The following is a 16,736-nucleotide window of genomic DNA, read 5'->3' on the forward strand; positions in this document are numbered from 1 at the left end:
AGATCAGCGAACAATAATACTGATATAATTCTTTATTATAACCATTTATTAAAACACTATCAATGGTTTTATGAAAAGGAAAATTATTTTTTGTCACCTATGAAAAGTCATACAAAATACATATAAATACACACATGTATATGTGTGGTTTTTCACATATGAAAATGTTACAGAAAATTTTATTAAATTTAGCTTTAAAAACATTCACTTTTTAGAAATACAAGTGCAAGAAGAAAATATGTCTGACTTTATTCTTATAATATTTTTGCAATATTTTCTTAGCATTTAATAGTTATTTTAAATGTCTACATCTACTTAAAATATTTAAAAAATTTACTATTAAATAAACCTACATGCTTCTTCCAGGTTCCTAGTGCTTTCTCATGCTCATTTTGAAGATTAAGGAACTTTTCTGCATTTTCTTTTACCTTCTCCCTTTGCAGCTCATTATCTCTTTCAAGGGTCTGCAATAAAATTAATTATCCAAAAAATAATCAATACCACATTAATGAATTTTGATGTGTTTTATGTTGCTTGGACCTTTGCTTCTAACATGCTGAAAGTGCCATACAGATCAGTGATAATGTGCTATCTCAACAATAATTTTCATAAATTAACAGAAAGGTGCTTATAGTTTAGTTAACAGGAAATAGGGGGAGGTTATGAAAAAGAAATGGCTATAAAAGGGTATAAAAACATTGCCATTATTCAGTTTCACTGCATAAGTTTTAATGTACTGAAAAAAGTAATATAAAGTACAGCACTGAAAAATATGAAATGTAGCATAATCCAGCCTAACCCTACTAAAATTTTTTAACTACCACAGAATATATTTTCCCTATCTGTTTATTTCAGAAATTAATTGGTTGGAAAACTCTTAAATACAATTAAAATTTTTAATTTCAAATTAACACTTTTTTAGTAGAACTTCAGTATTCACTAATTAACTTATTACTTCATAAATTAACATATTATATAATCACTACCACACTTTCCTCTTCCCTTCCCAAAAAAACCTTTAAAGAGTAAAATTATCACGGTTTTCTAAGACAAAGGTTTAAAAGATATTAAACCAGTATCACCAATATTATTAGGTTTCTTCAGTGTCTGCTGATAATCCAAGTAAACTTCTGTAAAAAGACAAATAGTAAGAACTCTACCTGCATGTCTAATATATCTGGAATTATGTTAATTTGTTTATCATTACTAAAGCTAAGTATACTCAGGGTCAACATCCAAGCCACACAAAGGATACAGAAAGAAAAGGCAAAGTTTTCATCTACTGGTTTTCCAGCTCTCCCCACCAGAGGTAAAGTAGTTTCTTGTGTATCCTTTCAAAAATTGTCTATAAGCATACAAGTATATATCTTTCAAATCGTACTATACATACTCTGTTGTGCTGCCCTTTGCTTTTCTAAAAATATGAATAATATATTTTGCTTAACTTCCACATCACTATATAAGATCTTAGAGGCTTCACAGTATTTCAACTATTTAAAGAGTCCTCAATTACTACAGAGAATATCAATATGTGATGATAATTATTCAAAATTTTGAAAACATTTGATAAAACAATTTTAACACAAAGATTCTCCTCTGGCTCATAAAGAACTATGCATTTTGAGAGCACTCAATGAATACCTATTTTGACTGTCTCTACTTTAGGACAATGTAAATATTTTCACAGAAGTCATGATTTCATCTTGATTTATAAGTAACATATGATAATAAGTTTCTAAATATTTACAAGGGTATTATTTAATAGATGCTTAGTACTTTAACATTCTAACAAATGTTTACAGTATCTATTTATATTAGTAACATGATTTTAGAAGACAAAAAAATTCAGAGGAGATATGGGAGAGTATACCACAGAGTATCCTAGTAAAAATAAATGACCAAAAGCATTATGTCCTTAAAAAGCACATTAGATATATCAGTCATTTCCTGTCTGTAGCTATACCCCCATCTAAAAGAAAGTGCCTGTATATGGTATTCTCTCAGTTTCCATATTTTGGAGACATTCCACATCTACAATGTGAACTGACTGTTCTTTCATCCTGTTACACTGATCAGGCAATCTTTGAGAATTTCCTTTTTCCTTCTGTGGTGGACCTCCTATCTCCTAGATCCCATGATTTCCTCCCTGGTTCATTCCCTTGTCTTGGTAAAGCAAGCTATTACTTTTTGATAAAGCAGACAAATATCATATTTTTTGAAACCTTGCATGTCTGAGAGTATGTTTATTCTACCAATACTGAATTTGTTTGGCAAAATACAGTACAATTCTGTTTTGGAACCTCTGAAAGCATGGTTCTGTTATCTTCTACCTTCCAGGGTTGCCAGTGAGAAGTTTGAAGCCATTATATTGCCATTCTCATTTTGGATCCTTCAGAGGTGACCTACTTTTTTTGCTCCCCCCACCAGAGTTTTATAATCTTCTCTTTTAGTATGAAATTTCATAATGATATGCATTGGTGTTGAGCAAAACAAACTCAGACCCTTCAATTCTGGGTTGCTTTCCTGCATTATCTCTTGGGTCATTTGCTCTCCTTCCACCTTCTCTGTTCTCTCTGAAACTCACCAGACCTCTTGAACAACCCCCTCATTTTCTTCCTTTCCTATTTTCCATCTTCTTGTCTTTTGGTTCTACTTTCTTAGACTATTTTGATGTTATCTTCTAACCTTTCCATTGTACTTTTTATGTATGCTAATATATTTAAGGGTTATCTTTTATTCTATGAATTTTTTTAGATCCTAAATTACTGTTTTTGGATTAATAAATACATTTCTCTTAATTGAGTATATTTCCTTAGCTTCTCCAAGTTTTTTTTCATTACCCTATTTGTTTTGTCTGTTTTTCACACTGGAGATTTTCAAATACCCAGTGATCCTTAACTGTTTGTTCATATTTAAGAATGAAGTATTAAATAGCAAGCTAAAAGTTTTGTCAGCTACAAAGTTTTGTCACTACAGTGGTGGCTTCACTGTGCATTGATCTGGCTGAACTGTTTCATCAGGAGAGCTTAATTGCAGTTTAGTCACCACAGGATCTTCCATTCTGCTGCCTGGATGTTACAAGGCTAACTGTCCTCCAAATGGGGAGACTGCTTGGAGGCTTCAGAATTCAATATATGTAATTTCCAAACTATTTTTAGAATAATACTCTCTGTACTGTGCTAGTAAACTAGGTCTCAATAAAGCCTGATTTGTAGCATTTACCAATCTCATTAAAGTTAAAAAAAAAACAACCCACCGTGGTTGATTCAAGCTACCACTTATTTAAACCAGCTTACAAAATGCCAACAGCTCTAACAAGCAGCTCTCCCTGAGACAATCTGCCTCCAGCACACCACTGGATCTTTCTAGTCTCAGTTGCTCCTCAAACTCTCCAACGAATTCTCTTTTGCTCAACAGAAGGTAGGGAGTTTGTGCAGATTAGGGAGAAGAAGCTGAACGTGCAATAGCTTTCCATGCAGACCTTCCAGTTACTGCCCCAGTTATGCATCTTACTTTAGAGGCACATGATGCTTGCAATTCCTGATAGTTTCCGATGCTTTAACTTGGGTTTCTACTTTCTCTCATTTGCTGAGTAAATGACTAACTTTCCATTTGGTTCCTATTTTTAAAACTTTATTTTTATTGTTTCTTCTTCCCATTTCTGCATTCTTGTGGTTTTTATGTCATTTTATTGCAGCTTCAGAAGGAAACAGAAGGGAATGTATAGGTTCAATCCAATATGTTTAACCAGAAGCCCTGACCTGGCAATATCTGAACTTGCAGAGTCTGAATTTACTCACTGTTAATCACTCATTAATTTAGTAAGATTTAATGAGCTCCTATTATGTTTCATAAACTTTTTGGGCTCTTATACTATATTTGGAGAAGGAAATGGCAGCCCACTCCAGTATTTTTGCATGGAAAATCCCATGGACGGCGGAGCCTGGTAGGCTACCGTCCAAGGGGTCGCAAAGTGTTGGATACGACTGAGCAACTTCAATTTCACTTTCACTATACTATATTAGAAAAAATGTTAGTATTTTTATGGGATTTATATTCTACCAGGGAATTATTTGGTATTACCTGCACCTGGATTAACAAATTTGAAAACCTTCTCTGACAAAATATATATTGTGGAAAATTAAAATAAAACCACTAGTTAATTCTTTAATATACCAAAAACTGAGTAAATTATTCTGGTTAATACTATGTTAACACTACGACTATAGCAGCAAACTAAATAAATAGTCTTCCTAACACTATGATTATAGCAGCATAACTATACTTTTATCTGGACTAAACTATAACTGCTGCTGCTGCTGCTGCTAAGTCACTTCAGTCGTGTCCGACTCTGTGTGAGCCCATAGACGGAAGCCCACCAGGCTCCCCCGTCCCTGGGATTCTCCAGGCAAGAACACTGGAGTGGGCTGCCATTTAATCACAGTAAAGAAATATTCTCAATCATGAGAATTTAGGTCTTCTATGCTCCAAACTGTACTTAAAAAAAAAAAAAGACAGATGACAGCATGGTTGCAGAGCACTGAAAAACAGTAGGCCATTATGAAGAGTAATGATCCCTTTCAGTACAGGTGGAATTAGAATGCTCCTCAGGAAAACACTTGCGATATCTATGCAGCATAATCCTCAGCAACAGTTCAACATTAATATTTTGTTATACTATATATCAGTGGTTCTCCAACACCAGTCTGTAAACAAGAACTGATCCATGACAAAAATCTCACTAGTCCATGGCAAAAAATGTCAATGTAAGGTCATTGAATGTGTTTTCTTATAAAGGACTGTCCTTTATCTGATATTACATCCTTAATATACTTTTGGTGTTAAAATGTTATCTTTTATAAAATGAAAGTGATGATAGATGGTACTATTTTTTAATGCCCTTAACTGTTAAAATAAAAAGTAGACAATTCTATCTCATTCTTGCCAATACTTTGTTTGAAATTTTACTATATGAATTCTAGTTTCTCTATTTACTATCAAGGCTTAGGCAATACAGGTCTAGTAAAAGAGAGGCATTTGGATTATCTAAAATATTTCCATTTATAGCTAAAAATCCTGGAAACATGGTTACTGTCATCATTAACTCAAAGAAACTATTAGGTTGGTGCAAAAATAAGTATGGTTTTAGCCATTTGCTATTGGAATACATTCTTAAACAAATGTGGTTATTATACATCATTTTGATGTGCATTTCTTGTTTTATGTTTTTTGCTAATGAATTATTTGCTATTTTATATGTACTTTCAGTTCAGTTCAGTTCAGTCACTCAGTCGTGTCTGACTCCCCGCGACCCCATGAATCACAGCACTCCAGGCCTCCCTGTCCATCACCAACTCCCGGAGTTCACTCAAACTCATGTCCACAGAGTCGGTGATGCCATCCAGCCATCTCATTCTCTGTCATCCCCTTCTCCTCCCGCCCCCAACCTTTCCCAGCATCAGAGTCTTTTCCAGTGAGTTAACTCGTCACATGAGGTGGCCAAAGTATTGCAGTTTCAGCTTTAGCATCAGTCCTTCCAGTGAACACCCAGGATTGATCTCCTTTAGAATGGACTGGTTGGATCTCCTTGCGGTACAAGGGACTCTCAAGAGTCTTCTCCAACACCACAGTTCAAAAGCATCAATTCTTCGGCGATCAGCTTTCTTCACAGTCCAACTCTCACATCCATACATGACCACGGGAAAAACCATAGCCTTGACTAGACGGACCTTGGTTGGCAAAGTAATGTCTCTGCTTTTTAATATACTATCAAGGTTGGTCATAACTTTCCTTCCATGGAGTAAGCGTCTTTTAATTTCATGGCTGCAATCAGCATCTGCAGTGATTTTGGAGCCCAATTTAGTCTATAGAAATATGGAAATGATGTTAGACAAAAAGCAAATTTGAGAAATTTTTCTTATTTGAGTTCAAAACAGGTCACAAAGCAGTGGAGACAATCACAACATCAACACATTTGGCCAAGGAACTGCTAATGAATGTACAATGCAGTGGTGGTTTAAGAAGTTTTGCAAAGGAAACGAGAGCCTTGAAGATGAGCATAGTGACTGGCCACTGGACGCTAACAATAACCGAGAGGATCGCCGAAGCTACTACACAAGAAGGCCCAAGAACTCAGTGTTGACATTCTATGGTCACGTGGCATTTGAAGAAAATTGGAAAGGTGAAAAAACTCATTATGTGGGGGCCTCATGAGCTGACTGAAAATCAGAAGAACTGTCGTTTTGAAGTGTCCTCTTCTCTTATTCTACACAACAACAACAAATCATTTCTCAATTTGGATTGTGATGTGCAAAGAAAAGTGGGTATTATACAACAATCAGTGACGACCAGCTAGCTCAGTGACTGGAACAAGAAGCTTCAAAGCACTTTCCAAAGCCAAAGAAGAACAAAAAAAATCACGGTCACTGTTTGGTGATCTGCTGCTGGTCTGTTTCACTACAGCTTTCTGAATTCTGGCGAAACTATTACATCTGAGAAGTATGCTCAGCAAACTGATGAGAAGCACCAAAAATTACAATTCCTGCATCCAGCACTGGCCAACAGAAAGGGCTCAATTCTTCTCTGTGACAATGCTCAGCTGCATGTTGCACAACCAATGTTTCAAAAGTTGAACCAATTAGGCTACAAAGTTTTACCTCATCTGCCATATTCACCTGATCTCTTACCAACTGACTACTACTTCTTCAAGCATGTCTACAACTTTTTGCAGGTAAAAATGCTTCCACAACCAAGAGGCTGCTTTCCAAGAGTTTATTGAATCCTGAAGCACTGATTTTTATGCTACAGGAATAAAACATCTCTTGTTGGTAAAAAATGTGTTGATTGTAATGGTTCCTATTTTGATTAATAAAGATGTGTTTGAGCCTGGTTCAATGATTTAAAATTCAGAGTCCAAAACCATAATTACTTTTGCACTGACTTAATATATACATCTGTGACTACCATAGGCCCTGTAGAATTCAATAATACATAAACATTGGATTTAGAGCTGATGAAGGGCAATTTGAAAGTTATGGTCTTTGTATAACCGATCCAGCAAGAGTGGCATTTCCAACAGATCTAGGAAATATATCTTAACAGTGTAATGTTGTAGAAATAGTGCTGAAGTAGAATCAAGACAAAGATTTAATTCTGGTTTTGCCACTAATTTGGGGCCTTGAACTATACTGCTTGACTTCTGTGGATCTCTATTTCATCACAAAATGAAATGGTTGGATTGGCTAATCTCTAACATTTTGTTCATCCTAAAAATCTATGTTTCATCTCCTTTAAATGGATTAGGGGACAATCCTGGTAACTGCTTTCACCAAGAGTTTGAATAAATTACTTAATATGTTTTTTGGAAGAAGGTTTAACACCTTAGGGAAATAATCCCCATTAAGCATCTATAGGGTGGGTAAAGGAGGTCAGTTCAGTTCAATCGCTCAGTCGTGTCCGACTCTTTGCGACCCCATGGACTGCAGCACACCAGGCCTCCTTGTCCATCACCAACTCCCAGAGCTTACTCAAACTCACGTCCATCAGGTTGGTGATCCCATCCAACCATCTCATCCTCTGTCTTCCATTTCTCCTCCTGCCTTCAATCTTTCTCAGCATCAGGATCTTTCCAATGAGTCGTTTCTTTGCATCAGGTGGCCAAAGTATTGGAATTTCAGCTTCACGATCAGTCCTTCCAGTGCATATTCAGGACAGATTTCCTTTAGGATGGACTGGTTGGATCTCCTTGCAGTCCAAGGGATTCTCAAGAGTCTTTTCCAACACCACAGTTCAAAAGCATCAATTCTTCAGCACTCAGCTTTCTTTATAGTCCATGTCTCACATCTATACATGACTACTGGAAAAACCAAAGCTCTGATTAGACGGACTATTGTCAGCACAGTAATGTCTCTGCCTTTTAATATGCTGTCTAGGTTGGTCATAGCTTTTCTTCCAAGAAGCAGCATCTTTTAATTTCATGGCTGCAGTTACCAACTGCAGTGATTTTGGAGCCCCCAAAAATAAAGTCTGTCACTGTTTCCATTGTTTCCCCATCTATTTGCCATGAAGTGATGGGACCAGATGCCATGATCTTAGTTTTCCAAATGTTGAGCTTTAAGCTAACTTTTTCACTCTCCTCTTTCAATTTCATCAAGAGGCTCTTTAGTTCTCTTCACCCGGCAATCTTGATTCCAGCTTGTACTTTATCCAGCCTGGCATTTCTCATGATGTACTCTGCATATAAGTTAAATAAGCATGGTGACAATATACAGCCTTGATGTACTCCTTTCCCAACTTGGAACCAGTCTGTTGTTCCATGTCTGGTTCTAACTATTGCGTCTTGACCTACATACAGATTTCTCAGGAGGCAGGTCAGGAGGTCTGGTATTCCCATCTCTTTCAAAATTTTCCACAGTTTGTTGTGATCCACACAGTCAAAGGCTTTGGCATAGTCAATAAAGCAAAAGTAGATGTTTTTCTGGAATTCTTGCCTTTTTCAATGATCCAGCAGATGTTGGCAATTTCATCTCTGGTTCCTCTGCTTTTTCTAAATCCAGCTAGAACATCTCGAAGTCCATGGTTCACGTACTGTTGATGCCTGGATTAGAGAATTTTGAGCATTACTTTGCTAGCATATGATATGAGTTAATTGTGTGGTAGTTTGAACATTCTTTGGCATTGCCTTTCTTAGGGATTGGAATGAAAACTGACCTTTTCCAGTCTTCTGGCCACTGCTGAGTTTTCTAGATTTGCTGGCATATTGAGTGCAACACTTACACAGCATCATCTTTTAGGATCTGAAATAGCTCAATTGGTATTCCATCACCTCCACATGCTTTGTTCATATTTGCAGATAACTGGACTTTATGAAACTTTTAAAAATCTTTTATTGGAATAGGTGAAAGGGTTAAAAGAAGGGAGAGATTTTCCTCTAGCATAAGTTTTCCCTCTCTGTCTTCCAGGTGAAATTTGTACAGTATGGGGGGGAGGGCAGGCAAGAGAAATAAGAAAAGCAAACCTCTTTTTACATAACTAATCATAGAACATCAATGGTGAAAAGATAGTGTTTCACTGTTCAGGTTAAGTTTGGTTTTGTTCAGTGAGAATGGATTCAGCATAATATCTGGGGCCAAATGCAAAATTTAAAAAAAGAAGAGGAAAAAAAAGCTATTAAAGACACTGATACTAAACCTTTTCTTTTCTTTATGGTTCCTCCATCTCTGTCTTTGTCTCTCTACCCCTCCTTTTTTTATTCCTATCCACCTATCATGGTGCTTTTTATTTTATCTTTAATGTCCCCTGGGATAGTCCCAGGCCAAAGACAGATCCTCACAGATGCCTAAGGGCCTTACCACATGACTTACCTTTGAGTTCTACCTCCTGCAAGCTCACGACCCATGTATTATGTTCTGTCTGAAGTTGGGAAAGTCAGTCTCTTCATCCCATGGGCCCTCTGGCATTCTGGCTGAAGTTGGAAAAGTCAGACTCTCCATCCCATGGGCCCTCTGGTCTTCTGGCTGAAGTTAGGGAAGTCAGTCTCTCCATCCCATGAGCCCTCTGGCAGATGGGTAACCCCCAAAGGATTGCAACTGCCAGGCAGGGATGAAGCTTACTACCTGGATTGAGGACTCACTTCCTGCCAAGATACCTACCTAATGTGCTAGGCATGGCCAGCCTGGGGAAGAAGATGCTGCAGGGCAAACATACTCAACTCAGACCAACCCTGCTACATCTAGGTCTCCACTAGTATGGGGTATGCATGCTAAGTTGCTTCAGTTGTGTCCCTCTCTTTGTGACCCTATGGACTGTAGCCTGCCATGCTCCTCTGTCCATGGAATTCTCCAGGCATGAATACTGGTTGCCATGCCCTCCTCCAGGGGATCTTTCTGATCCAAGGATCAAATCCACATTTCTATGTCTCCTGCATTGGCAGGCAGGTTCTTTACCACTAGCACCAGCTGGGAAACCCAAACATTGGTAAACAGCAACAATAGAACACACAGGCCTCTACCCACCAATGTGACCCAGCCAACATAGAGTGGTGGCAAGATGGGAGCAGGGAGGATAAGGCTGTGCAGGGCCAGGGCACCAAAGGGCAGAAGAGACAGCAGCCAAGAATGGCTCCTTGGAGGCAATGGGAGGCTGGAGAATGCCAAAGCTGGGGCTTCAATCCCTGGTGCAAGCTCCGTTTTACCATCAGACTTAATTTACAAAGCATACTTTTAAATATAAAAGTTAAAAAAAATGTAAAGGAAGTGACCACATAATATTAAACCCGAAACTTGAGGCTCCTCTGGCTATCAGCCTTATGCAACTACACTAGTTACGTTCTCATGAAGCTAGTCCAGGCCTCTGCTGATGGTGGTCTTTTCATCGGAGGTGAATATACTTTTCTTGGGAAATGTTGAGCTTCATGCTTCATTATCAAGAATCCCTTCATAGGGGTACAAATATCTTCCACTGGCTACCACAGTGGAGCATGTCCCCAGCTCCTCTTGAGTTGGACATCCCATCACTTGGCAGTTGCTGCTCTTCCACTAACCACTATGTTCCTTCATGTGAAGCCAAGGAACCACCATGTTTTGGCTTCTGACCCTTCTAGGGCCATACAGCGTTAGAACAAGCATAATACACACTGCAAGTCCCACTGGAACAGATTCCTCCAAAAACTTTACTCCTTGAAATTTCTAGACTAAAACTGGGCATCAGTCTGGATGTTCTTGTTACACAACTTCCAAACTTCAAGAAATATACACCGAATTCTCCCACAAAATGAATTCATCACAATTTACTGGCAACACCACAGAGAACCTTTAGGTTCAATAGCATCGCAAGCATCCATCTAAAAAAGTAAGATGGCAGTCTCCCCTTCTTGTACCCCAATTTTTACATGATTTTCCTGTAGACTCCTTCAGTTAGATTCATGAGGGGAAAGACATCTCTCTCAACTAGGGATGTAAGAGAAAAGTATCACTTAATGAACCCTCATTTCCAAAACACTCCCATAACTTCCTCTCCCCAGTCATTTTCTTATACATACTGGGAAGAAAATGATGGGGTGATTGTTGTGGTAACAGAACCAGTTCTATCATGTTCTTGTGAAAAGGGATCTGCCTCCCACCCCACTTCTGAGAGCTCACTGACTCCTCTCCTAGAACGTGGTGTCACTTGTAACCTTTTATTTTCAGTTTTGAATCTTGGCCAAAATCCTAAGACACAGAGAAAAAATATCCAATCTGTTACAAAATTAAATCAATTACTTGATAAAACTGAACCTTTAACTAGTGACTTAAATGCTAAAATAATGCTCATTTCTTTGGACACTGATTCCAAGTTGATGAAGGAGGTCAATACTTTACCCCTAAAATTAAAAATGATCTCAGATAAAGCTGGACATATGAAAGCAACTAAACAGGTAAAGTTCATTAGATGAAAATATGCATATATATAATATGAAAATATGCATATATATATGAAAATATGCATATATATATGAAAATATGCATATATATACAAAATCAGGATATGTTATACATATATATATCCTAATTATTTTCTTTTATCACCTTCAATTTTTCTTCCATTTCAGTATTAGCTTGAGTCTGTTGCTGAAGTAACTGCTGCAATTGTTGGAAAGAAATGATGATACCCTTTAAAAAAGTATAAATATGATATATTAACTGAAAAAGTTTTAAGGCAGTAGGTATGTTTCTAAACTCACAATCTTAAAATATATTTTCTAGTTTCTTATTACAGTTGAATTTCAATGCCATAATAAACAATATACTGAAATAAACTAATGGCACATTTTATTAATATTTAATGCAAATTGTATTATATGATCTCTTACAAAGTACTATTTCAAAGAGTTCCTCAAATAATTAACAAAGTTTTTGAATTGGGCCATGGATTCTGAGACACTACAGAAAAATGTAAAGTATTCAAAACAAAACTATTGTTGGCTTTCTCCTCAAATAGTAAGCTACTAAAATGGCATAGTGCTAATGGGTGAGGATGGCTTGGTATGCATTCAGGATCAAAAAGAGAAAAATCAGAAGAGAAAAAAAAAGAAAGAGGAGAAATTTTATTTGCGTATCTTATTTTAAGAATAGAATAATTATAAATATCAAATTCAAATGAGAGTATAATGTCCTATAAAAGCATGCTCTAAGCATAAATACATTTCAATAATTATCTGCTAGAGTACCAGTAGTCTTAACTAAGGAAAACTGATTTGTATTTATACACTTTAATTTATTTATATATTATTTTAATGTAATCTTTTTCCAGCTTTATTGAGATATAATTGACATATGTGTAAGCTTAAAGTATAAAATATGATGATTTGATACACATATTTATTGTGATATAATTATCAAAATAAGGTTAACATCTCTATTACCACACATAATCACCAACTTTTTTGTACGTGGGAGAACATTTAAGATCTACTCTCTATAAAAAATAAATAAGCTACAAGGATATACTGTACAGCACAAGGAATACAGTCAATATTTTATAATACCTTTAAATGGAGCATAATCTATAAAAATTTTGAATCACTATGTTGCATAGTTAAAACTAATATAATGTTGTAAATCAACTAGACCTCAACTAAATAAATATTTTTAAAATATGTCTTCAGAGTCTCATTAAAAAAATAACTCTACTCTCTTAGCAACTTTCAAATATGACATCATGATGCACATTACATACCTAGAACTAATTCATTTTACAACTGGAAGTTTGTACCTTTAGATGACCATCTCCTCATTTCTCCTCTGATTTTTTTTTTTTGGCAGTACTTTACAGTATGTGGGATCTTAGGTTCCCAAACAGGGATCGAACCTTCACCCTTTGCATTAGAAGTGTGGAGTCTTAACCACTGGACCACCAAGGAAGTCCCTGATTTATTTTTTAATGTGAATACAGGTTAGACTTGGTTTAAAAGGTACATAGGTAATCCATTCAATATACACCAACTGAGTGTTTACTGAGTGCTAGGAATTGACTAAGGCATGATTCCATTTGTTGTTTATTTTCCACACTGTATTTGGTTTTCAGAGTATTTACTGACTTTCAAAATATCTTATGATTGCTTGCCTGCTTTTCTTCTTGCATACAGGTTATCTCTTCATTGATCTTCTTATTTAATTCCAATTCCTAAAAATTTGAATAATTTTAAAGTTAAGATACAAAATCCAGCAAATTATACATTCAATTTAGGACTTAACAAATTCAGGAGTATCATGACCTATTTTTACTCCAGAGTACCAATGTTTGTCTACTGTTGAATTAATGATTCTAGTGAACTGAAGATGGTGTTAGATATTCAATACAGGCTGGTGCAAACTTGTAAGTGTTAACGTTGAAGACAACAAAATTTCTCGTCTCTAAAACCTTTCCTGAAGATATCATTATGCCAGACGATTATCTGAAAGTGAAAGTGAAGTCACTCAGTCATGTCCAACTCTTTGCGACCCCGTGGACTGTAACCCTCCAGGCTCCTCCATCGAAGGAATTTTCCAGGCAAGAATACTGGAGTGGGTTGCCATTTCCTTCTCCAGGGGCTCTTCCTGACCCAGCGATTAAACCTGGGTCTTCCACATTGCAGGCAGACTCTACTGTCTGAGCCACCAGGGAGTATTACCTCTAAAAGGAATTGTAAAGTGAAAGTCACTCAGTCATATCCGACTCTTTGTGACCTCATAGACTATCCAGTCCATGGAATTCTCCAGGCCAGAATACTGGAGTGGGTAGCCTTTCCCTTCTCGAGGGGATCTTCCCAACCCAGGGATTGAACCCAGGTCTCCCAAATTGCAGGCAGATTCTTTACCAGTTGAGCCACAAGGGAAGCCCTGATTACCTGATACCATAGTAAAGTGAAAATAAAGTGGTTACAGATAAACTTTGTTATCCTCAAGTTTTGTTGATAATACCAAAAGATATCTACCAATTTTTCAAAAATTCATGAAATCATTCTAACTCTACAAAGAAGGAAAAATTTTATATTATACTCCTTCAACTGTTTATATAATCTCATAACTTTTACAAAAATTTTAATTTTATAAACAAGGATATATTTAAATAAATACCATTTTGAGTCTTTCTTCAAGGTCTTGAAATTTTTGTTCTTTAATTGTTAAACTGTTTTCTGCTCCCATCTTCTGTTGTTGACATGCGACTTTGGTCTTTATCAAGTCTGAGGTTACTTTTTTAAGTTCCTTAACATAAAAAATATCAAACAGAGAATTCAGTATAGATATTTCATTAAAACTGGGCACTGTTCTGACAGTTCTGAAGTTCATTTTAGACCTATTCTACTAGAGTCCACGGGGTTGCAGAGAGTGGGACACAGCTGAGCGACTAAGACTGGCCCATTAAGGTCTGTTCTCCCTACTTTCCCTGCAAGATAATTAGCCAACGTGAAAATGCTGTCTGTGGCTACAGAACAGGCAAACGCAACGACACAAAGCTAGAACGCATGATCTTTGTTCTTGAAAAGAATACACTAACTAAATGAACTAATCAACCAGAAGAAGGGTGTTTTCCCAGACGACTTAGTCAACACAAATCCTCTAAGATAAAAGATTATATAAAAGATTATCAATTCCCAAGTTATTAGCAGCTAATAAGAAAAATTTATTTAAGAAATAATTATAATATAATGTGATGAGTGTTTTAATACAGGAAAGTACAGAAGTTTAAAGGATGAAACAGTCTGGTTGAGGGCATCAAGAAGGCATTACACAGGACAGTGGTATTTAAACTAAGTCTGTAAAGATAAATTTTTGAAGAGGACGAAAAAATGAGAAGATATTCCAGCCAAAAACATTCAGAAAAGCACAGAAACATGAAAGAGCATGGTATTTTTCAAGGAAACAGAACTAATATGATATGACCAGAACTAGTATGTTATGGGTAAGGGGGAGGAATTTGAGATACTTGCTCCTTGGAAGGAAAGCTTTGACAAACCTACACAGTGTATTAAAAAGGAAAGACGTTACTTTGCCGACAAAGGTCCATATAGTCAAAACAATGGTTTTTTCCAGTAGTCATGTATGGATGTGAGAGTTGGACCATAAAGAAGGATGAGTGCCGAAGAATTAATGCTTCTGAATTGTGGTGCTGGAGAAGAGTCCCTTTGACAGCAAGAAGATCAAATCAGTCAATCCTAAAGGAAATCAACACTAAATATTCAGTGGAAAGACTGATGCTGAAGCTCTAATATTTCGGCCACATGATGCAAAGAGCTGATTCACTGAAAAAGAACCTGATGCTGGGAAAGATTGAGGGCAAGAGAAAAAGGGGGCAACAGAGGATGAGATGGTTGGATAGCATCACCAACTCAATAGACATGAATTTGAGCAAACTCTGGGAGATAGTGAAGGACAGGGGAAACTGGTAAGCTACAGTCCATGGGATTGCAAGGAGTCGGACACGATTTAGTATCTGAACAACAAGTTTTGACTAGAAATTTGGCAAAATTCAAGTATCAAAAGATTTGCAGGCCAAGCTAAAGAGTTCTAATTTTATCTTACAGACAATGAGGAATTAACCACTGAAGGATTTTGGTTAAGAGAATGACATAACAAGATGTGCCTTTTAGAGAAATAACTCTGGCATTATTACAGAGGACAGACTTTACAGGGATGTAAAAGAAGTCTACATTGTGAAGTTACATGTTCATGGAGTTTAACAGATACATGTGAATACATTTAAATCCAGAAATACCACCTTCTGAGGGGGTGTGTATTCTATAGTACTGCTGTTCTGTTCAAGGATCTGATTTTCTTGATTACACAGCATCGTAACCAGAGATCAAATTGCCAACATCTGTTGGATCATAGAAAAAGCAAGAGAATTCCAGAAAAACGTCAACTCCTGCTTCATTGACTACACTAAAGCCTTTGACTGTGTGAATCACAACAAACTGTGGAAAATTCTGAAAGAGATGGGAATATCAGACCACCTGACCTGCCTCCTGAGAAACCCGTACTCAGGTCAAGAAGGAATGGTTAAAACCAGACATGGAACAATGAACTGGTTCCAAATTGGGAAAGAAGTATGTCAAGGCTGTATACTGTCACCCTACTTATTTTAACTTCTGCACAGAGTACATCATGTGAAATGCTGGGCTGGATGAAGCACAAGCTGGAATCAAGATTACTGGGAGAAATATCAATAACCTCAGATACGCATATGACACCACCCTTATGGCAGAAAGTGAAGAGGAACCAAAGAACCTCTTGATGAAAGTGAAAGAGGAGAGTGAAAAAGTTGGCTTAAAACTCAACATTCAAAAAACTAAGATCATGGTATCCGGTTCCATCACTTCATGGCAAATAGATGGGGAAACAATGGAAACAGTGACAGACTTTATTTTCTTGGGCTCCAAAATCACTGCAGACGGTGACAGCAGCCATAAAATTAAAAGACGCTTGCTCCTTGGAAGAAACGCTGTGACAAACCTAGACAGCATATTATAAAGCAGAGACATTACTTTGCCAACAAAGGTCCGTCTACTCAAAGCTACGGTTTTTCCACTAACCATGTATGGATGTAAGAGTTGGACTATAAAGAAAACTGAGCACAGAAGAATTGATGCTTTTGATCTGTGGTGTTGGAGAAGACTCTTGAGAGTCCCTTGGACTGCAAGGAGATCAAACCAGTCAATCCTAAAAGAAATCAACCCTGAATATTCATTAGAAGAACTAATGCTGAAGCTCCAGTACTTT

General features: G+C 36.8%; 1 protein-coding gene across 2 annotated transcripts in view; it reads right to left on the minus strand.

Moving 5' to 3' along the window:
- Nucleotides 1-16,736, minus strand: part of CCDC73 (coiled-coil domain containing 73) — a 125,237-nt gene that overhangs the window by 27,398 nt on the left and 81,103 nt on the right. Inside the window, exons 10-13 of one of the 2 annotated variants that reach the window (XM_088843224.1) lie at nucleotides 14,094-14,222; nucleotides 13,102-13,161; nucleotides 11,565-11,648; nucleotides 354-464 (exon numbers count right to left, since the gene is read on the minus strand). In XM_088843224.1, coding sequence (XP_088699350.1) covers nucleotides 354-464; nucleotides 11,565-11,648; nucleotides 13,102-13,161; nucleotides 14,094-14,222 — 384 coding nt within the window. Of the gene's footprint in view, nucleotides 1-353; nucleotides 468-11,546; nucleotides 11,649-13,101; nucleotides 13,162-14,093; nucleotides 14,223-16,736 lie in introns of both variants that reach the window. The other variant, XM_055423787.2, reaches the window with a different exon arrangement.

The sequence above is a fragment of the Moschus berezovskii genome, chromosome 14 (genome assembly GCF_049115385.1).
Source record: "Moschus berezovskii isolate FMDL1 chromosome 14, NW_MosBer_1.0, whole genome shotgun sequence".
NCBI lineage: Eukaryota > Metazoa > Chordata > Mammalia > Artiodactyla > Moschidae > Moschus > Moschus berezovskii.